The sequence below is a fragment of the Ochotona curzoniae genome, unplaced genomic scaffold (genome assembly GCF_017591425.1).
Source record: "Ochotona curzoniae isolate NIBS_2020 unplaced genomic scaffold, NIBS_Ocur_1.0 patch206, whole genome shotgun sequence".
Lineage (NCBI taxonomy): Eukaryota > Metazoa > Chordata > Mammalia > Lagomorpha > Ochotonidae > Ochotona > Ochotona curzoniae.
This window is the reverse complement of record NW_024466758.1, coordinates 494984-517703: the sequence shown is the minus strand read 5'-3', so window position 1 is coordinate 517703 and position 22720 is coordinate 494984. Positions and strand designations below refer to the sequence as shown.

The window sequence follows — 22720 nt, the reverse complement described above, 5'->3', positions numbered from 1 at the left end:
TTCCCATTTCTAGTTCTCCAAAAGAATCAAAATCAGAACTATAAAGAGATTCTTAGCACTCTGTTGTGCCAGCACTCAAAGCAGCCACTACATGGAAATCACTTTAATGCTCAATAACAGGTGAATGTATAAACAAAACTCACACTATATGAAACAACAATATAAACAATGCCATAAGACCCTCTGTGTGCAAGGACTTGGGTGCTTGCCCTCCACAAGGGAGTCCTGGTTGAGTTCCATACCCTGGCTTCTGCAGGACATGGCCACTAAAACGTCTGAACACTGACAGGTTCCATTTAACACAGCACATCTGAATTCTTACCCCAAGGTATGTGTTAGGATTAAATCACAATTACATACAAAGGCCAAAGCACACAGACTGATAGCTGTTCTCAACAATTGCTTTAGAATTCATAAACAGGCTCAAGGTCTCAAAATTCAAACAGCAAGCTCTAGAGCAAGTCCCAAGGGTCACCCTCCACTCAGCTATCTTTTCTTAATACCTCTGAGATGGACTTCAGCCTTTTCAAAGGATACGTAAGAGGTGTTAGCTAATTACAGCCTCAGTTCCTGAATTAGGAATTAGAAGGAAGCAAACCACGACCCTTACACATCATTCATATAATAAACAAAATATGAATATAATGCAGACTTAACTACAAAATACACTTAATTTTTGCTGCAAAAACTGAACACATAAGAAAATTTGTATTTCCTAACTGAAACAGTGGTTATTATCCCAAACACAGCTTTTCTGAGATTTTTTTAGTACAAATCTGTCTTCTAAGACATGAAACATTCTGCTTTTAAATGTTCTCTATGAGTCCTAGCTCTGCCCTGCCACCAAGACCTTGCGGCAGGATGAGTCTGGGAGGGGTCCAAGCTTTGGAGTTGGGGGCAGCTATAGGAGTGGGGGTGCCCCTGCCAGCCCTGATCCAAGGCTGGGGTCTCAGGCCAAAGCCACTGCCAAAAGGCAGTGACTGAGTCCTTAGCATTGCGCAGCTGGGGCACCTAATGGTGTCAGGCTCTGCCTGCTGGCTGCCCAGCGGCGAGCTCTGGGGTTTTTAGGATATGAAATTGCTGCTTAGGGACACCCATGAATAAGGCCAGCTTTAGTGTAGGTGAGAGATGAATTCTGGGTGATTCCCAGTAACAGGGTCATGAAACTTTCGGGCAAGCGTGGGGACTGAGACCTGATGGTTTGGAGGGGAGTGTCCATAAGATCTATTTGGGCCAGACTGATTCACCAGCCAAATTAGGAATCCTGAGATGGGCTGTTAGCATAGAGCATCACTGACTGCCACACACCAGTCCACACCAAAGCTATGGATGGGGGCCTGTCTGGCAGGGCTAGGTACCATTACTTGACTGGGTGGTGGAATAGTGGACTGGTCACATTTGGCAGGGTCAAGACACTAACCAGCATGCGAGAGAACTTGGTCCGAGGGTAAACTCTGTGGGGGAAGTATGGGCCCAACCCTGTGGAAATACAAGTCCAGCAGGTTAGCTGGAGTGGCGGAGGGCTGAGCTAGGGGTGACCATGGTACCTGACATCACTTACGGGTAAAGGAACCAATGGCAATCTGGGCAGGTCAAGGCAGCAGCACCCAAAAGTGCATCCTAAAACAGGATGTGGGGTGGGCCGAGCTGCAACTGGAAGGGGGTGGACCGGGCAGGGCCAAGCAAACTTCAACTCACAAAAAAAATAAATCAGGATGGAGCACATGTCATTCTGACCTAGGCTCTTACACCAACTGGTCTGCATGAGCCAGGGATACTAGGCCACAGCATTGAAGGCAAAGGCTGAGACAGGTGAGGGGCTAAGCCAACTGGGTCAGAGCAACCACTGGCACACGTGCAATCTAGGGCTGGGAATAGACTCAGTTGGGGAGCTATGAGAGTACACCCTTGCTGGGTTGGGGTTCCCACTGGTGAGTGTGGGGGCCAGAGTGGGGGCTGCGTTCTGGTCTGGATATGGCTGCAATCTCCCTAGGCACAATTGTGGACTGGGGCTGGGTGCACCAAGCTGGGCTAGACGCCAGCACCATCTGGCACTCTGGAGAACCTGGGTAGATGTAGGATGGACTAGGCTGGGTCTCTGCCCCTACTGAGCCATGTGTGAGCAGTGTCTAGGTATGGACAAGCCTTGGCTGGGGTGAAACAGCCAACACCAAGAACTGGAATGGATTGCAATGAGGGCTGGCCCATGGAACCATCAGTACACGCAAGACCTGGCATAGGGAGAGGTGCTGAAAGAAAAGCTTGGAAAACTCCACCAACCTGCCAGTATGTAGGTTGGTTGGGTTGAACTAGGCTTCAATGCCCACTGACAAGTACCAGAGCTAAATGGGATGTGGGACAGACTGAACAAATCTGCCGTACATACTGGCATGCATGGGAATCAGGGTAGGAAGCAGGCCTGGTGGGGGTTATGGGGAGTCACCCCAACTAAGCTACAGCTCCCACTGGTTTGCGTGAGGACCGAGTATGAAGTGGGTAGGATCGAGCTAGTCTACAACATCCATTGGTTCCAGGGGATGACAGGGCTGGAAACAGAAGTGAACCAGCAATTGCAACAAAGAGCATGTGCATAAGCTGATTGGGGTGAAGGACTGGCAAATTCACACAAGAATCAGGTTTGGAATCATCTCAGATGAAGTTTCTTCAGAGATCCCTCCAACTAAACTGCTGATCTCAGAACCCCAACCATGGAAACACTATGTCAGCCAGTGGATTCTGAATAGGTTTCATCGCGATTGGAATGGCGAGATTGGCAGCAATTCAGACTGTTGAACTATCAAAACTGCTTGAGCAGGACCCTCGGAGTGTGCCTCACATCGGGGACCTGGGATGGGTGGGAGGCTGGGTGGGACTTTTCTCTTTGTTTCTCCCCTAACCCCAGATACAGGGGGAAAAAATGGTATTAGTGTGGAAACAATGGGATTACCCTCTTGCCTGTAGCCCTTGACCCTCTGTACCCTAATCAACTAAGTAAGATCATTTAAAAATAAATTAATTAATTGAAAAAAATGTTCTCTGTGCTGTTGGAGCAATTTTAAAATTTCAATTTTTCTTAATCATTTTTGAAAACCCAAATATTAATATCAATTTTAAATCATATAACTGAAACCACGACCTTTCATTTAGAAGCACTTCACTGACTCTTCTGACTTTTGAACAGGCAAATTTAGTGAATACTACATCATATTCTCCTAGCCTGATATTTACTTCCATGGTTTACAGAACAAAATTACCTGCATATTGACTCTTTCAATCACACAAGAAAGAACGTGCAGAACGTGCATCTTTGTGTCACACTCGGTAACTTGCTGCAGTAGTTGAAAAAGTAGCGTGAACATGGTTTCCAAATACTGTAAGTATTTAAAAAACAAAAAAAAAAGACTTGGAATAGAAATGAAAAGATCTCTACATACCTATGCACATAAAGAGATGGAAATAATTTTAAAAATTACTAAACTAAAACATTAGTAGACTTTAATCATACAGGCTGCTAATTTGTGAGATAGTGACTTTTCTCTTTATTACTCCTACATATGTCCATTTCTAAATTTAATTCATCCACAAACTGAATTAGCATTTACGAGACTGTCTGAATTGTGTATGTTTCAATGCATATTATTAACTACACCGTGATCAGTGCCTAGCCCTGGGCTTCCAGGGATGTCTGCTGCCAGTCAGAGCGTCCTTAGTTTTACCAGATCTGCTCACGAAAGCCCAGAGCACACCAGTGCTTCACCCCGTGCCGTTACACGCTGTGCTCCTGAACACAGGCTGCGTGCAGGCAGAAAAGGCTGTATCTATGTCTGTTATTAAACTGCTAAGTATCTCATTAGAAAACAAGAAACAAAAACCACCAAACATTGCATTGTGAAAATTATATCAGGAATTGATAAACCACAAGCACTGACTTCCTTTTTTTTTTTTTGACAATTGGTTTATTTTTCTAAAAATATATAAAATATATTCCTTTAATCCAAAAATAGCCAGTGGTTTTTCACTTAAAAAATCAGTTTATAAGCTTTCACATCATTCTCACCCAAAGAAAGATAAACAGAGATTATATAATTTTCTCTCCATCGAGTCCTCTTAAGCAACATAAACACTACCATTTCAATCTTCCTAACATTTGTACAAGTACTTAGTAAATACCAGTTACATAAGACCACTATTCTAAGGGGCAGGAGCTGAGGGATGATTACGATTTGGAATTTTGTTTTGTGAGTAACTTGTGATTTAGTGTAGGATGCAAGTACATATTCATAAAAACACGGGGAGATAGCATAAGGAGTGCCGTAACAGGTGCTCATAAGGTGAACGACTAGACTATGAGGAAAAATAAAGTTTGGTGATCAAGTTCAAAATCGGTGACAAAAATATGCAGAATAAACCAGAACTATTATCAATAAAAGTAACCTAACAGTTACTAATACAAGTAATCTCCTATAAAATATCCAAAAACATTTTAAGCTCAACTCTTACACACACACACACACACACACACACACACACACACACCACATTTCAAAAGTAAGGCAACATTGAAAATACATGAATGGAAATTCTTTTAAAATTTGAAAATAAATATTCTTACCGGTAGAAACTGATCTGTTCTAAATTCAAAATCATCAACAGGTGAAAGGCAGCTAAGGAACACTGACAACACCGACAACCAACAGATGAGGCTCAGGAACACACACATTCCTGACATAATGCAACTAATCAATAAAAAAATTACATTTCAAACTACCTCTTAATTTGCCAAAATAATTTTGAAACCTACAGATGTTCTGTGCAATGAAGCATTTTTTATTTTTCAAAGGATATTTAACTTCAGAGTTGTAGCTGTTTCAATACGGACCTAAAAGAAAATGAACTATGAGTTTACAATCATTACAGAACTATTAAACATCATTAATTACTCAAATCATTTTCTTCATTCTTTTTGTTAATACTAAAGTCATAAAGCACATTAACATTCAAATAAAACAAGAGACTTCCCCTAGCTTGCAGCAAGAGAGAAACAGTAAAGGTAAGGCTAGTGCTTATTCCCAGCTCTCGCTAGTTTCCCAGAATTTGCTTAAGGACAGTCTACTGCAATGGCGGCTTCCAGCAAGAAAAGTAACTTGCCGTCAGACCAGTGGGGAGCCGGGGACTGAGCTGAAGACTGTAGGGAAAGAGCAGTCTGAGCAGCAGACGGAGCAGGGAGGTGAGCAACCGCGGGGAGGTGAGCAACCGCAGGGAGGGAGGAAGAGGCACAGAAATTCCCACTATAATCTCAACAATGGTAAATCCTGAAATACCCAAGATACGAGATTTTATGAATCTCAAGTACAAACAGAAATCTTTTCCCCATGCTCCCCCCACCACCTCCTCAATCAGAGGATCTGTGTGTACCAGCTCGTTACTCAGGCCAAACACAGCATCGTAACACAGTATCCTAATTAATCCTTTCAAGCTCTGATGTGAGCAGCTGACTTGCTGGGTGCTGATGTGATCAATTTCTGCATGAAGCAGCAGGGATTCAGGCCATGATTAAACTCTATATTCTACTTTATAAGACATTTTATCTAAAAGTTTTATTTCCTGGATATGAAACATTGCTTTGTAAGATGTTACACATTCTACAACTGTAATAACTGGTTTCCCTTGGTAGTCACTGTTCAGTAAAGTAAGTCTGAAAATGTTTTAATGAGCTCTGACGTGCAGATTAGGCAAGTTCACTGAATGTTAAGTATTCCATCATAAAATCTACAGTTTCCAAGAGCCAACATGCACAGAATTATTCAAAAAACAACTGCATGAAAAATACAGGGAAAAAAAAAAACAGAATACCCTTCCTCAGTAAGACTTTAAATATGACTTGCCGGAGTAAAAGCAGACCATCTATCTACAAAAGAAGCCTAAGAATTCAAATCTCGCTTTAGACTATAACTCAGCCTGCGATACCTCCAGGTGAAATCCCCAAAAACGTCTGGAAAAATTAATAGGTAAATTCCACAGCGGAGAACACATGCACTCTAGGAATAAGAAAGAATCCATGAAAGCATCAGAGAAACCACAGTTCAACACAATGCCCCAGGAACAAGTAGGCGCCCGGAGCTGGCACCACGAGAACAAGCAGGTGCCCGGGGCCAGCACCACCAAGACAGCACTTGGGGAAGACCGTCAGGCCTCATGTCTGACCACATGGACACCCTGCACTTCAGGAAAATGTAAAAACAGGCAAGCATGAAAGAACAATGTGCTAAAGAGAAACACGACAATGATTTCCCGATTTAACTGTTTAAAAACACCAACTTGTTCCTTTTCGGATTCTGTTCCACGATTACCTCCTCTGATTCTTTTAAAATCATTTCTGACACTTGACTCACATTAGGTCTCAGAGACACCAACAGGAGCAGGAGTGTCCTAGGCGACTCTACACCTCACTGCTCCTCCTCGAGGACGACTGCTCGGAGTACTGAGAGCTTTTCTGTTCTAGTTGGTAATAGTCACGATTGCCTCACTGCATAACTTAACATACTTCCGCTGAAATATACCTGAAGTGCCTTAAAAGGATAAAAAGCAATTTAAATTCATTTTCTCCTTTAAGACAAAAAAACCCTAAGACTCATTTATATGAGTATATGAGTATCTGTTATAAGAACAGATACTATCTATTACAAAGTGAAAACTGCAAAAGACTTACGTTTCCTTTCATTGTGGCTTTAAACTAGCCTGAACTTTAGTGTCTTAAACAAGAAAATTGAACTATCCTATATATTAGTGGATATAGCTGATTTCAGAATTCATTCTGTCATCTTTCAAAACACAAACTAACTAGTATAGAGTTGAAAATATCTCTTTTTGGGATACAAAGAATGGACAAACAGGGGAAAAACATTAAGACCAAAAATTCAACTAAACTAGGAAATCCTAGAAAGGCTGAGTGTGGAATGACAGGAGACCTTCAGTGCACCCACCAGGACCTCCCGCTCAGGGCAGCGGACCTGGCACGAGGAACACGGGGTGCATACTGTCTGGCCTGTGCCATCCAAGGTCTTGTACCCAATGCTACCAAGTATCCATTTTCAGAAATCCATTATTCCTATGCTATTTATCAATAAGCCCCTGAAACTGGCCATTTCTTTACCTCACAATTATACCACTCCGGCAAACTCTAAAAATTTATGTTAAATTGCTGAAATTTAAAGATGTAACTGTTACATTCAGAAAGCTTAAAATCTAAAGAAGCCCCCAGTACAGATACCATCAGTGGTCCTGGGAAAAGGCAGCCCCTCGGACCTAAAATGCAGTAATCCTGGTTTACTCTGTGTTCTCACACCTGAACCGTGCCCCCCGCACAGCATCTGCTAGGTAGACTGTTCCTAGGGGTGCAGGAGGAAGCTCGGGAGGAACGTATAGAAAAAATTTCAGGGAATTTTAGTGTGTTACATAGAATTCAAGACAGTTCTCGCTATAGCATGAGGAACTTAACAAGCTCTGAAAGAGGCAGTTGATGATAACAGAGGTGTCCTTTTAACACTGTTTACACAGTACCACATAAAACAATGTAGCTAATTAATGACATCCACTATCTGATCTTTTGTAAACAATGAAACCCTATGGTGTTCAAAGCTCCAAGAATGTATTCATTACCAAGTGTGAATACTTACTAGATTAGGTAACTATTGCAATTAAAACAATATTCAAGAGGGAATAAACAGACCAGGAGAAAAAGTCAAGAAATAGACCAATATACATAGGTAAACTTGCTATATGATATTATTAGTCCCCAACAAAATGATAAACTATTCAACACAAAATATCACTGTAGCACTGTTGTCTTTACTTTAAAAACGGGGAGGGAGGAGCAGGGTAGTAGTACAGCAAGCTAACCCTTAGTCTGTGGTGCCAGATCCCTCATGGGCCAGCTCAAGTCCCAACGGCTCCTCTCCCACTAGGCAGCACCCTAGTGGCTAAAGTCCTCACCCTGCACATGCTGGGTTTCTATACTGGTGCTGGTTTGAGTCCGGCTACTCCACTTCTCTTTCAACACTTTGCTTGTGGCGTGGGAAAGTAATAGAGGATGGTCCAAAGCCTTGGGACCCTGCACCCATGTGGGAGACCCAGATGAGGCTCCTGGCCCCTGGCTTCATATCAGCTCAGCTGCTGCCACTGTGGCCAAATGGGGAGTGAATCAACAGATGAAGATATTTCTTGGGTCCGCCAAGGTGGCCCAGTGGCTAAAGTCCTTGCCTTGAACAAGCTGGGATCCCGTATGGGCGCAGGTTCTAATCCAAGCAGCCCCAATTCCCATCCAGCTCCCTGCCTGTGGCCTGGGAAAGCAGTCAAGGACGGCCCAAAGCCTTGGGACCCTGCACCTGTGTGGGAGACCTGGCGGAGGTTCCTGGCTTCTGGCTTTGGATCAGCTAAACTCCAGCTCCTTGCGGCCACGTGGGGAGTGAATCAATGGACGAAAGATCTTCTTCCTCTCTGTATATCTGACTTTGCAATAAAAATTAATAAATATTTAAAAATATATTTCTCTCTGTAAGTTGGAGTTTCCAATAAAAATAAATATATTTTTAAAAAGTCTCAACTTATTTAAAAAAAAAAAAGATCTTCCTTTGTATTTGACTTTCAAGTAAAATAAAATCCTAAAAAAAATAGTGGAACCTTACTTCACATAAATATAATAAAAATAATTAAAAAAAGACATAATTTTAAAAATGTAATACATAAGTAAAAAATATCAGATTTTTTTTTCTTTGTCATAGATTTTTTTCATTGGAAAGCAAGATGGGAAGTGGAGCAACAGAACATGAACTGGCATCCATATGGGATCCTGGCACATATAAGATGAAAATTTGGCCACTAGGCTACCACGCCAGGTCCTAAAGATCAGTTCCACTTATCTTTGAAATGTACTATTTTTCTACAACTATTTTACATTTCTAACAACATTTTCCTTCAGAGAACAAAGTTCTCACGGCATGCATATAGAAGAGAAAGGTGTGATCAAAGGGCTTTCCAAGAGGCAGGAAAATCAGGTAAATACAGACTACACCTGCAGGAAGGAAGGGTGGGAGACAGGAGGTGGGGACAGCAAAAACAACCAGACCAGATCTTTGCACAATTTCACTGGAGAGAATCACCTAATTTAGTCTAGAAGCCAGCTAGTCACGGGATTAACGTTTTAAACCACAATGCCTGAATCCAACCTAAGTCCAAGCCAAGGAAAATATCAGCAACATATTCATTCAGGCATTCAATAAACACAAAGAGAACGATGGTAGAAAGAAAACCACTGTCCACAGTTTCATATCTCTAAAAGCCATGAAGCCTCTTTTGGTAATAAATCTAGGTAATAAAGCACTAAGTCTTGTTTCAGAAGCAGACCAAAAGCCATTACCAATTTTTCAATAACACAAAATGAAGAATATTATGAAAATATCTTAAAAATTATTCAAAAAATTTTTTCAAGACATTTAAATCCTAAGAAATGAAGGACAAAGAATCAACCACGGTGAGCCAGATTATGATGTTACGTAAAGGTCAAGGCTGCTGCTGAATAAGAAAAGGTTGGAATTGACATGTAACTCCATGAAGGCATCTACGTGACATACCACTAAATCTTGATCTTGAAGTAAGTTACAGATTGCTTCATAAAGCAAGGGTCGTAAGTCAGACTTGAATTTCACAGAAATCCACTGACCAATGAGCCAAATCACCCTGCGCCGCAACGGCTTATACCTGAACAGGGGAAAATGGGGAAATTAGAGAGTGAGATAGTTAAAGAGATACAGATGGGCATTTCAACATAAAATGCAGCAAGAATTTATATTTTTAAAATAAGTTTAAAAGCAGAGCAGGCATTTGGTGCAGCAATTAAGACATCCGTCTCACGCTGCAGTGCTTGGGGTCGACTCCCAGTTCCCCTGCCAATTCTACCTTCTACTGATGCCCTGCCGTGGGCATGGGAGGCTCAGCACTCCACAGCTCCATCTGTAAAATGATCTCTTCATTCAACAATTTCCACAACAAATACTAACTAAATGAGGTCTATACACTAAGCAGTTATTTTACTTTCTGCAGAGAGAGAGAGACCGAGAGATCTTCCACCTGCTGGTCTTTTCCCTAAATATCCTCGGTAACCAAGTCTGAGTGAGGCTGAAGCCAGGAGCCTGGCACTCAATCTGGGTTCCCCTGAGGCACGAGAGCAGAAGGCTGGACAGATGTGTGCTCAGGCCTTGAAGCAGCACTGCAGTGCAGCAGGGCATCCCAGCCGTGTCTGCGCTACTGCACGACACACCTCCACCTGCTAAGCACTCAGGCAGACGCGAGTTACACAGAAGTAAAGCCACAGAAGCACACTCTTAAAAAAAAACAAAGGTGCAGGACAGGAGGAGGCGGTTGAAATATTAGAACTAATAACCTGTAAAATCTGTGAAAGACCTTTCGTTCTTCTCGTTCAGTACTTAAACGATCAAACAAGCACTTGAATGTGTAAAAAAAGTAAGACCTAAAACAACACTAACATCATATGGAACTGTTACTGAAAACCTGAGTAAGAACCCTAAAAAGTATTCACATGCCTTTTCGCCATGCTATCTGTACACCTTGGTCTATTTCACCTCAAACACCTGCACACTGCTCTGTGCGGTCCCAGGCAGTCACCTGTCACGGGCCCCACACTGTGTAGTCTCCAACTGTCTCCTGGACAATTTCTCTCTGGAATTCAAGCAGCTTCAATTCCCCCTCACCTTTGCATACATTTTTTCTCCGAGTAAACTATGTTATATAATGTAAATAACTTCTTAAACATCACAATTCACATGTGAAGTAAAGTAACCTGCATATCATTCATGCAATTACCACGTCTTACTCCTCTCTATAAACAGCAGAAAACATTAAGTGGTACTGTTTTAAAAATTGTACTTACGTGTTATTCTCACCTTCATAAGAAAATCAATAAGGTAGATAAGTGCACAATGCACGCAAAGCTTTATACTTGCCTGTTGTGAATGACTTGTAGTTCTGGGAGAAGTTGGTTCTTAAACCACTGATCAAAGTCAACACTGTCAAACAGCTCATAAGCGGCTAATCCAGCAGCATTATACACTGGGAGAAATTAAAAAAAAAAAAAATCACACACTGGACAAAGTAAGAAGCTAAACTTTCAGGACTATTTTCAATTATACAATGTGTTATTTAAGGGAAAATACAGTAATCAGGGAAATTATTTAAAGACATTGTTAGAAACACGATTTTATTCCACTGTTCTTCCTAAAATACTCCTTAATCCCTTTAAACAGAAACTTAAATTCATTTCAAAATATTAAAATCATCTTCGAAAATAATGTCCGCTTCCCAGTGGGGGCAATGCGTACCATCCACTGGTTCCGCTTGTTGCACTGCTGCCTCAGGTCTCATAAAACCCAAACCTCCATGCTCCACTTCCAAATCACCTCAATCCGGGCTCTAGCTGCGCTTCCCCTGCTGGCCACTCTGCTGTGTGACTCAGTCCTCCTGCACTCCTTCTCCTTGAACTGCTAACAAACTCACTCTTGCACATTTGCATTTTCCTTTCTGAGGAGTCTTCCCCTGTCCACACTAAAACTATCCTGTGGGTGCTACCAATTTTAGCATCATCCATCACACATGATGTCAGAACTAATCTTCTACTTACTTGACTATCTCCTCCATCAGAAAGTTCCTGGGCTATTATGTCCCAACTCCCCTAGAGACAAAATCTATTTCCAAGCAGACTCATTAAATGAATAAACATTTCTAAACAATTAAAGTTTAACATACCAGCATCTTTGATTAATAATGCATTCATATCTTCCACATTGGTTGGCCCTAAAAGAAACGCATCAGGAAATGTAAATAAAACTAGTTTTCTTTAGTGTTTTTATAAATATAATAGTTGATTTTCCTGATCCAGTTAACCACAACAAATTTCAGACACTAAACGTGTATATAAAAAGAACACTGAGCATCTTACCATCAATTAACAACACAAGGATGGGTAGAGTACTAAACAATATTTAAAACTATGATACATTTGAAAATGTTACAATAATCACAGAAATATATACTACAGCTTGCTAACTTTAATTACACTCATATTATAAAGGAAAATTACGAAAAATAGGATAAAAAGATAAATCAGAGTAAAATAAAGAATGAGTAACCCAGAAAAGAGTAAAAATATAAATTAAACGTGTTGTGACAATGGGTTGACAATAAAGTAAAAAACGTAAACAAAGCGAGAGCTACTATGAAGCATGGAAGTAACTGCATAAAAAGTTGGCAGTCTATAAGGAAAAAATCATGGTTAACACAGAAAATATAATTTGCTTAGTGTTTCTCTTCAAATAGTCAATTTCTAAGAAGTTGATCAAAGTACTTTTAATTATAAAATTTTAAGCTTACTCTTCTAGATAAACAAATTGTTCCACAACTAAAAAATATATATATATATACTAAATATATACTAAACTCAAAATGCACTAAAAACCCTGCCGGTATACAGCACCTTAGAGCGCTAAGTCATTATTGTCATTGACTTATAAGTTCAGCAGACACTCTCCTAAGAACAAAAACCTAAAAGATGAGCTGTCCCCTTGCCACAAAACAAGGGCAGCAATCTCCTCCCACGGGACACTGTCTTCCTTCACTTGCAATAATTCAACCCCTTTACCCTCACTGGGAGAGTCTTGCCCCAACTAATCACACAGCCTACTTTTCCAAAGATCCCACCACCTTCTGCCTCCTGGGAGTACCTGACACCTCTGACAAAGCCCTCTTCACCCCCACAACGTCTGTTCCTATTTGTGCAGTAGTTTGTAGCTGTCCTTTTCTTTGAGGGCCTTTTTTACAGAATCGTATCATCGTAAGGCAAAACCCCAGGGTCTACACTTGAACATCATCATCTCTTCTCCCAAGACTCCCTCGATACCAACACTCCCAAACCCTCCCATCTCCAACCAGCACTAATGAAGGAAAACTCTTTCCTATCATGCAGACTCACAAGCAACAGCTTGGATCACTTTCCTTTATCTAGCACACTGATGATGTAAATGACAAAAGTTAGTCAGCTAATCAATAGTTACTGAGAATGTCACGCAGTGGGAATAAAATTACGAATAAAACAAACTTGATCAATAACCTCTGGAATCTACAGTCTAGCAGAAATGTCAGAAATCCTGAGTCAGTGCTAGCTAATGTGGAAACTACTCCTTGTGTGCAAAGCGCAATGATCAAGTGTCTCAAAGTTGCTGCATCTTCCTCCCTTAAACCCATTACCTTTTCTCCCAACTGTCACCATTCTAACTGATGCTAGCATTTAGTTTAACCATCCTTTACTGCTTCCCACAACATGCTTCAAACAGTTTCATCAAGTAATCCGACTGCTGCTTTGCTTCTGCTGCCACTGTGTTTACAAGAGCAGAGCCAACTATCAGGGTCCGAGTTGTCACTCAAGGCCTGCCTCAAATGCCCTGCTTCATTAAAACACATATTTTATTTTTCAAATTCATAACCATTAAATAACATAAGAAACACTGCTCTGTACATGGTGGGCGCTCAGTCTACTTTAACTGAATAATAATTAAACAGATAGATCAAAGAACCACAAAATATGCCTAACCTTGAAGTGTCTGCATCATCTCCAGAAGCACAGGGGTGAGAGTCTGGTTATATTCATGGAATATATCTATAAACAGTACTTCAGTACAAGGCTGCAACGGGGAAGAAAGGGACAAATCCCAATTACAGACATGCTACCGTAAATAACTACAATAACTACAGTACATAATAACTACTGTAATTAAATAACTACAATAACATAAAGGACACTTTTTTCTTTAAGTTTCGAAGCGATTCCTCTGAGATGTACACTAATTCGTAAGAGAAATAACACACCTTTTTAACAGTATTACTAGGAGACAACTTTAACAAATATTTTGCCTTTGGTATGACAATTATTTCACATGAGCTTAACCAAAAGTGAAGAAAATTTCAATTTGCAAATTGAAAAGCAAATATGAAGAAAAAAATCAGATGAAAATTTAGAATATAAGTACTTTCAAACAAAGCTTCTTGCAGTTCTGAACAGCTTCCTCTGATTTCACTACTAACATCTACAACAGGTGGCCTCTCTATCACACACTCCAGAAGAATTAAGAATTCTCTCGTCGGTTTTTCTTTCAATACTTACCCTCAAACTGTATTTCCAAGAATCTCCTCCTGTTTCTTCCACTGCTGTAATTTAAAACAAAGCAAATTATGTTCTTCAGAAATGTAATAATGAGGTTTGCAAAATCCCAGTTTGGAAAATAAAAATGTGAAAAACATGAACACCATCAGCACTGACATCACTGGATAACAGCATCACCACCACCCGAGAAACCCTTCATTTCATCACAGCAACTGTTTCCCGACTTATAATTTGCCAATCTTTACAAATATTTCCTATGTTTAAAGGAAAATACTTTGACTTTAAAAAGCCTAGGGAATGCTTCACATTACAGTATTAACTATAGTGCACAATACTGAACAAATCAAAGGGGAGAGGGAAAAGGGGAAGGATGGGATGGGTGAAAGGAAAAGATGGAGGAAACTAAATGACATATTCATTAGGAAAAGAGTAAAACCAACAAAGGCTGTTCCGTTAACTAAAACTATTTCTAAGCGACAATAAGGAGAAAGATAAATATTCCAGAATATTAAACTACTAGAAAATGTGTGCAGCCACATGACCATCAAGCCTAAAGGATAAGCAGAGGCTACCACCTAGCCTCTACTGAAGTAACCTACACAACACATGAGGTTCTGGGTTTACATACTAAAGGATCTGATAAAATTGACACTACTTATACCTATGCCAATAAAACTCAAACTGATAAAGATGTCTCTGGACTCAGTATCATAGCCTGATAGCTAAGGTCCTCCCCTTGCATGCGTCAGCATCCCATACAGGTGCCAATTCATGTCCTGGATGCTCCACTTCCCTTCCAGCTCCCTGCTTGTAGTCTGGGAAAGCAGCCGAGAACAACCCAAAGCCTTAGGATCCTTCACCTGAGTGAGAGATCCAGAAGAAGCTCTTGACTCCTGACTTTGGATCGGTTCAGCTTCAGCTGTTGCAGCCACTTCGGGAGTGAACCAGTGGGCGGAAGATCTTTGCCTCTCCTTCTCTCTCTATAAATCTGACTTTCCAATGCTATTTTGTTTAAATTTAAAATCAGGACTTGGAGTTTGGTTCCTCCCATAGCATAGGGTATAGTTCAAGTCCCAACTCCTCTACCATCTTCCTACTAATGGCCCAAGTGCACTGGTCTCGCCAAGCACACTGAGGAGACAAGGACTGACGGCAGGGTTCCTGGCTGCTCACAGTGACTGGGTTTAATCACACCAGTTCTTCACTACAGCTTCCTACTAGTGCAGACGCGGGACGTAGCTACTGAAACTACCACGTCCATCTCATTCACATGCAGGTCCTCACTGCATTCCTGGCTCCCAGCTTTGGCACTGGCCCAACTAGGTGACCGAGGGCACTCAGGGAGCAAATCAGTAAACAGGAGCTTTCTTCTCCTTCTGATTCACAAATAAGAAAAAGTGTGTTCCCATTATTCAAATAAATATCTACTTATATAAAAGGAGAAAAGCCATGCCACAATGGAAAATTAGTTCTTACTAAAGCCTTCCGGGTCTTCTTCCCACATGGTCAGTTCCTCTTCGGTTAGCAGAAAATAGTGAGAGACTAATCTTCGACAGATCTCTGTCAAGGTAGGATACGTGAAGAATGCCATTTTAATCTTGTGGGCTTCAAGTGTTTCGGGGCTGCTATCTAGAAAAATACAATTTCCAAGTTAACTGTATGAGGTAGCACTCTACCTAAGGTACATAATCAAATAAATATTTATACAGAAGCAGCTTTCACATCTCCCAGATTTCCTCGTCCATTGTACACATGCATGTAAACCAATGCCATATAACGCAACATCCTGTTACAAGCAATCCCACTAAATAAAAGCCTTTAATGTTGTAACATAAGTGTGAGTACAGCCTACAACATAAGCTGCAGTGGTTCTTGCAGTACTCAATTCTTAAAGGATCTGAAGTCTGAAGCGCTGTAAAGGCTGTTTACTAAATGTACTGCATGCTTTCTTGGGGAAAAGCTGGTATTCACTAACTAAAGACTGCAATCCTTATCTATATTTCATATCCTTTAACAGTTTATTTTTCAGAGTAAAATAAGTGAATTTCCAAAAACTTATAACAAAAGATCAATTATTTCACAGAGTAAAACAAAGAAAAACAATTTTTGAACTACCAGTAAAGCATTACCTTCAAAATTTTTAGATGGCTTATAAGCATAATTTTTGACAATCATCTTAATAAGATTCATGCACTGGACTATGAATCGCTCAAACGTAACACCTTCACCAACGTCGGTAAAAACATAGCTTACAGAAAATTCCAGGGATCTCTGAATTAGAGGAGTAAATGAAAAGGGATGCTGATCCAAGAAGTCCAGAAGCTATAAAGAAAGAAATTAAAATGCATTTTCCCAAATTCATATTAGAACACAGTCACGCCAATTAAAACTCTTCTAATACATATTTAGCAACTGTTAGACCTGGAAAGTGTCTATATATGAAATTGTACAACTGTGATGCCCCCTCTGGGCTACATGGTTTATGATAGATTACATTAATTCTGCTTCATAAAGATTTTCAGTTCAGGGACAAAAACAAACCCACTTCATACTTCCCTGGAAAACAGTAAACACAAAGAAAAAAGTTTAAGAATATAAGATCTAGGCCTTCAAAAAGTTATAAAGCAAAAGAACTAAAAAATGATCCTTTCTTGCACAAACTGTATTTGGATTTATCAAACAGTTGATACGGGAATTTCTTTATCAAAGAGTCCAATTAATAAAGGTAAAGAAAATAACAGAATTAGAACACCATCATTTTATAACCTTCTAATCAAATGAAGGACCCAGACAATGAAGAAAAATGGCAATTAAATTCAGAAGACAGAGGCTGTCACAGAACTGACAGCTCACTCATCCTCAGGCACACCACACAAGAGACAAGCATTGTGATCCGATGGAACCAACTAGCAGGCATTCTGTTTATGCCTATCCAAAGTGCACCAAAAACAAAAATAAATAAAAATCCACATCTCAATGATATTACACCACCAAATCATACTACAAAGTTATAAGAAACAGAAGGGCAAGGGAGGATGCAAAGGAATATGTTGAATGATATCTAGGGATATAAGATTAATCCAAGATGCAGAAAAATCTACTGGAACATGAAGACTGGAAAAATGACACTATTTCACCCAAATTCACATAAAGCAGTGAAAAATTTATAAAACAATCAGAGAAATCTGAAACGTGATATTTTGATACTAAGAAATTCATTGTTATTTTGAGCCATAACGATTATGCCAAAATCTTTTTTTCTTTCTCTTTCTTTGTGTATTTGTTTTTATGGTAAAGGCAACCTGACAGAGACAGAGTGGGCTTCCATCTGCCACTTCACATCCCAGACGTCCAAAACACCAGGCAAGGCAGAATCCAGGCTGCGGGAACTACAGCAGGCTCTCCCACATGGGTAAGAGGGACGCAGGTGTTTGAATAATTGTCACAATTTATATAAAAAAGAAAATGTGTCTGTGTGTGAGTGTGCATAATAAAGACACAAGCTTTTGAGGTGGGAGCCTGGGACAGCAGCCAGACGTCCTTGGTATATTCACAAGAGCAGCAGAGTGCCTGGGGATAAAGTGCACCCTAAGTGTCAGCAGGTGACACCGTGCTCCCAGCCACCTTTCTAAGGAAGCTGCACTAAACTCCTTCCAGGCCCCTTCCTTCAGCCTTGCCCAGTCACGGCTGTCACAGGCACCAGAGGGTGAACCGCAGGATGCAAGATCTCTATCCGCCCATCTCTCCAAAAAAGCAAATATCTTCGGGAAAAAAATCAAAAACAGAAACAAAAAACCAACTTCATTGCTTAAAAACAAATACTCAAATCTTTTACAGTTATATTACGGAATATCTGGGGTTTGCTTGCGGGGAAGGGGAATCTTTTCTGCCAAGGCCTTCGAGATACACATAACATCTTTCATGGACCACACAAAACTATCCACTTACAATCTAGCCTGTTGGGGCCAGAGTGGTGGCACAGCATGCTAATCATTTGGCTTTCAAGCACAGGTATCCCATACTGGATACCAGTTCATGTCCCAGCTACTCCACTTCTGATCCAGCAACCTGCTTATGGCCTCCAAAAGTAGCAGAGGATGACTCAAGTCCTGGGTTCCTGTACACCCATGCGGAAGACCAAAGGAAGCTCCCAGCCCCAGGCTTTGGAGCAGCTCAGCCCTAACCATTGCAGCTGGTTGGGGAGTGAACCAGCAGATGGAAGATCTTTCTCTTCTTTGGAAAAAAAAAAAAAAGCTGCCTTTCAAATAAAAATAAACAAATCTTTACCCAAAAAATCAACCTTCTGCACAGCTTGACTATATTTCAAGTCCCGCCTGCCACCTGCCACTGTCTGAGCAGAGTCAGACCAAGTGATTGTGCAGACCTTATGCAGTCGAGAAACCAGCCACTCCCAGCCCTGCAGTAATCAGGAACCATGGCAAAGGAAACACACGGGTCCAACAGGATGGACCTTGACCATATGCTGATAACTGCTCATGAGGATTCAGTTATTCAATTCTATTTAGAGGTATAATTCAAATGTTCCAATTTCCAAATTCCAAACTTTTATGCTTATTAGAGTACTAGATCATAAACACTAATTTCATACATGAAACTGTTTTTCAGAAAAGAAAAATACTATAGATAACATCTATGACATTAAGTAAGAAATTGAAAGAACTGGAAAAGAAAAATTCAGTAGTAGAATAATCAACGTGGTCCCGAAAACAGACTAGCCAAATTTAGTTCATAAATTCATACATTTCAGTTATATAACTGACAGATCACACTGGGGCTACTGAAAGTAAAAATATGGGGCTGATTTCGTGGCTCAATAAGTTAACGTTCCACATGTGGATGCTGCTTCATGTTCTGGATACTCTTACTTCCAATCCAGCTCCTTGCTTACAGGCTGAGAGAACAGCTGAAGATGGCTCTTTGAGCCCTGCACCCACATGGGAGAGCCGGAAGTTACTAGCTGCAGATCAGCTCCATTCTACCTGCTGTGGCCATCTGTGGAGTAAACCAGCAAACAGAAGATATCTCTCTCTCTCTCTTTCTCCTGCTCTCTGCAAATCGGCTTTCCAAATAAAATTAAGCAGGTCTTTAGAAGATTGAGAAAAAAAAAAAAAGCAAGGATGTGGGCAAGTTTCTGTGACAGCTCCACTGACAAACTAGGTCATCCCCTTTCACTTTCTTGCATCTTTTAACTTAAAACATGTGAATCAATTTTCCAGAGAATTAGGCAGGCTTTGCCACTGAGGTTATCTGCAACATGAGGAAGGAGGACAATACACACTAACGTCGACAACCAGAGAAAAAAGCAGCTTCAGTCAGTCACATAAGCACACTCAGTCCCCAGTACCTGCTGAGTGCAGAGAGCCCCACAGCAGTTCTCATTCCTCGAATCCAGTTTTTCATGGTTCTACCAATCTTTCAGACCCAAATTTCATAGAAATTCATGTTTTATGAGACATTTTTCAGAAATGTACACACTATCTAGCACATTATACCTATAAATCTATTCGAAAGATACGATATTGATGATTATAATCTGATTGTTCTGAACACACTTGCTGACACAGGACCTGCTACACTCCCTGCTGACTCCAGTGGGTATAAGAATAAAGAATTGCAGAGGAATCAACCGCCCTAGCATGTGCCTCACTGATTTTTTTTTCCACAGCAAAGCAATTTATGTATGTTACATAAATGCAACGTACATTCTGAAGGCTTTAAAATATTAAGGTGATTTTTAGTTTTACAGAGTAAGAAGGTATGTTTCTTTATGCCAAAAGTGAAACTGATATTATGAAAACATCATTTTGCCTCCTAAATTTCAGTGTATGCATTATTTTTGAGAAAACAAACAAGGTAAAAAAGAAAAAACAACTTACCACTTTAGTAAAGAGAATGATGGTCTTTTCCAATCTATCTCTACATACATTATCTGCAGTTATATTTCTACCTGTTAAAATAATTTCAAATATTACTATACATTTTAAGTCTATAAGTTCACAATTCAAAAATTTTACAAACATAATATTTCTAATATTTTTGCATATTTTACACAATAAATTATTTACAAAATTTGCACGTAGGAACAAACATAATCGAGTGGCCACATTGTGCAAAAATGACCCTTTAATATAAGCTAGATCCATTTTAAAGAAAAACGCTATCAATCTGGTGGCAAGCATTTGAGAGAAGTTAAGACACCCAAATCTCAGATCAGAATGCTTTGGTTCCTGCCAATTCTGACTCCAGGAAGTATCGGGGATGGCTCAGAGTAGCTGAGTTCCTGCCACGCAAGAGACATGGACTGGGTTCTAGCCTCTTTGCTGCAGCCTTGGCCAGAACCAGAAACTGTACTCTTCCTGTCTCTGTCTCTCAAGTAACTAAATCAGCACTGGGTTAGAGCAAGTTACCACCCGCTGCATGCAACGCCAGCATCCAGTATCAGAACACAGATTCAAGTTCAAACCGGAGCCTCAGCTAATGTGCCTGAGAAGGCAGCAGAAAATGAACCACCGATGAGGGTGTCACTCTTGAGAGACCCAGATAGAGTTCCTGGCTCTGAGTTTCAGACTGGAACATCCCTACCCATGTCCACCATTGGGGAATGAACAGCCAGAGAAAAGATCTCTCCTTCTCTGCATCACTCTACCTTTCAAACAAATAAATGTTTTAAAACCAGTGACACCAAATCAAGTAAAGCCACCACTTGCAATCCTGGGATCCCTAATGGACAATGGTTCAAGTCACAGCTGCTCTACTTTCAAAGTAGCTCCTTGTTAGTGACCTGGGAATATCAGTGGAAGAACACTGTAAGTGTTTAAGTTCAGGCCACTCACGTGGGAAACCTAGAGGAAACATCTGGCTTCTGTCTGTGCAGTGGACGGCATGCCCACATGCACATGGGAACATAGCAGATCACTGAGGTCAGCAGAGGATGTCTACTACCATGGAGAGCAGAACAAACTGGACAACTCTTCCGGGCAAGCTTCAATAGCAAGTATCTGTGCAAGTGGAAACTCTAAGGTAGACTATGTCAGTCAATGAACTTTAGAAGGATTTCCTCAACTTTAAAGCAATGAAATCAACAGCATCTCAGAACTATCCAAAACCACTTAAACAGTACCCTCAGACCATGCTCCACATCAGGGACTTGGGATAATACTCAGTGACGGTTCCACATCCTCGGGTACTGGTGTGGTTAGGCTTCCAAGAGTGGTCCTCTCACCCTTTCCACAGATACTAGGAAAGGAAGACTGGAAGCAATTGTATCACTCCCTCCTCCTTTTTTAAACATTTATTTATTTTTATTGGAAAGGCAGATTTACAGAGAGAAGCAGTGACAGAGAGAAACATCTTACAGCTGCTGGTTCATACCCCCAAGTGGCTGCATCAGCCAAAGCTGAGCCAACCCGATGCCAAGAGCTTCTTTTGGATTTCCTGCATGGGTGCAGGCCCCAAGGCCTTGAGCTGTCCTCGATTGCTTTCCCAAGCCACAAGCACAGAGCTGGATGGGAAGTGCAGCAGCTAGGACATGAACTAGCACCAACATAGGATCCCAGTGTGTGCAAGGTGAGGATGTAGTCACTAGGCCAACAAGCCAAGCCCAGAAGCCGTTGTTCTCAACCACTTTTCCCCATTCCTTGGCACTTCCCAGATAATCCGTGGTCCACATGGGTATGCATCCTTCTCAACTGTATGAACATCATCAAAAAGAACTCTATTATGAAGAAAGGAACTTTCTGACTTCTGGTTTTGGACTAGCCCCATTCTGGACCTGGTGGCTATAAAAGCAATGAACCAGGGGATGGAATCTCTCACTCTCTCTGTCTCTCTCTCTTTCTCTCTCTCTCTCTCTCTCTCTCTGTGACTCTCAAAATAAAGAGATCTTTTTTTAAGAAAAAAGCAAAATAAATATTTCTAAAAAGGGCAGCAGTTTTAGAAATGAATCATGAAAACGCAGAGACTAAATCACATAAAATGTTTTCCAAGCAACTTAACATGATCAGGTAACAATAAACCCATCATTTGTAATACTTCAGATGAATTTCTTTGATAAGTTCCCTCGCATAATTAATTTCTGTACATCTAGTCCACGAGTACATGAACTACTACGTATTCTCTAATGAAATTTTATATTGTTTTGTCATTTATATCATTCCCTTCTCCCCAAGATGTCTTCTTTTTTTCCAGTGTAATTCCCACAAGGAACATCAGAAAAAAATTGACTTTTAGAAAATAGTTTATGTAAGGAATTCATCTTAGTAACCTACACATATATATATTAGCCACGACAGTGCCTGCAACAAGCTCAATGTCTTTCTATTTGACAACAACAAAACACAGCCAGCAGCTCACACAGACTGACTAGACTCAGACATCTTCTCAGGGCAGGAACCTCCCAAACACACAAGCGCATACGCAGTGGGAATCCTCGGGAAAAGTGCTTAAAATACACCAGCAGCAAAACCAGCCCAA

General features: G+C 40.7%; 1 protein-coding gene across 1 annotated transcript in view; it reads right to left on the bottom strand.

Moving 5' to 3' along the window:
* LOC121166695 (importin-11-like) overlaps positions 1-22720 on the bottom strand; it is a 125307-nt gene that overhangs the window by 54148 nt on the left and 48439 nt on the right. The window contains exons 9-19 of the mRNA XM_040995939.1: positions 20125-20195; positions 16357-16549; positions 15704-15856; positions 14228-14271; positions 13658-13748; positions 11818-11865; positions 11019-11124; positions 9630-9756; positions 4846-4879; positions 4613-4653; positions 3255-3371 (exon numbers count right to left, since the gene is read on the bottom strand). Coding sequence (XP_040851873.1) covers positions 3255-3371; positions 4613-4653; positions 4846-4879; positions 9630-9756; positions 11019-11124; positions 11818-11865; positions 13658-13748; positions 14228-14271; positions 15704-15856; positions 16357-16549; positions 20125-20195 — 1025 coding nt within the window. The remainder of the gene's footprint in view (positions 1-3254; positions 3372-4612; positions 4654-4845; positions 4880-9629; positions 9757-11018; positions 11125-11817; positions 11866-13657; positions 13749-14227; positions 14272-15703; positions 15857-16356; positions 16550-20124; positions 20196-22720) is intronic.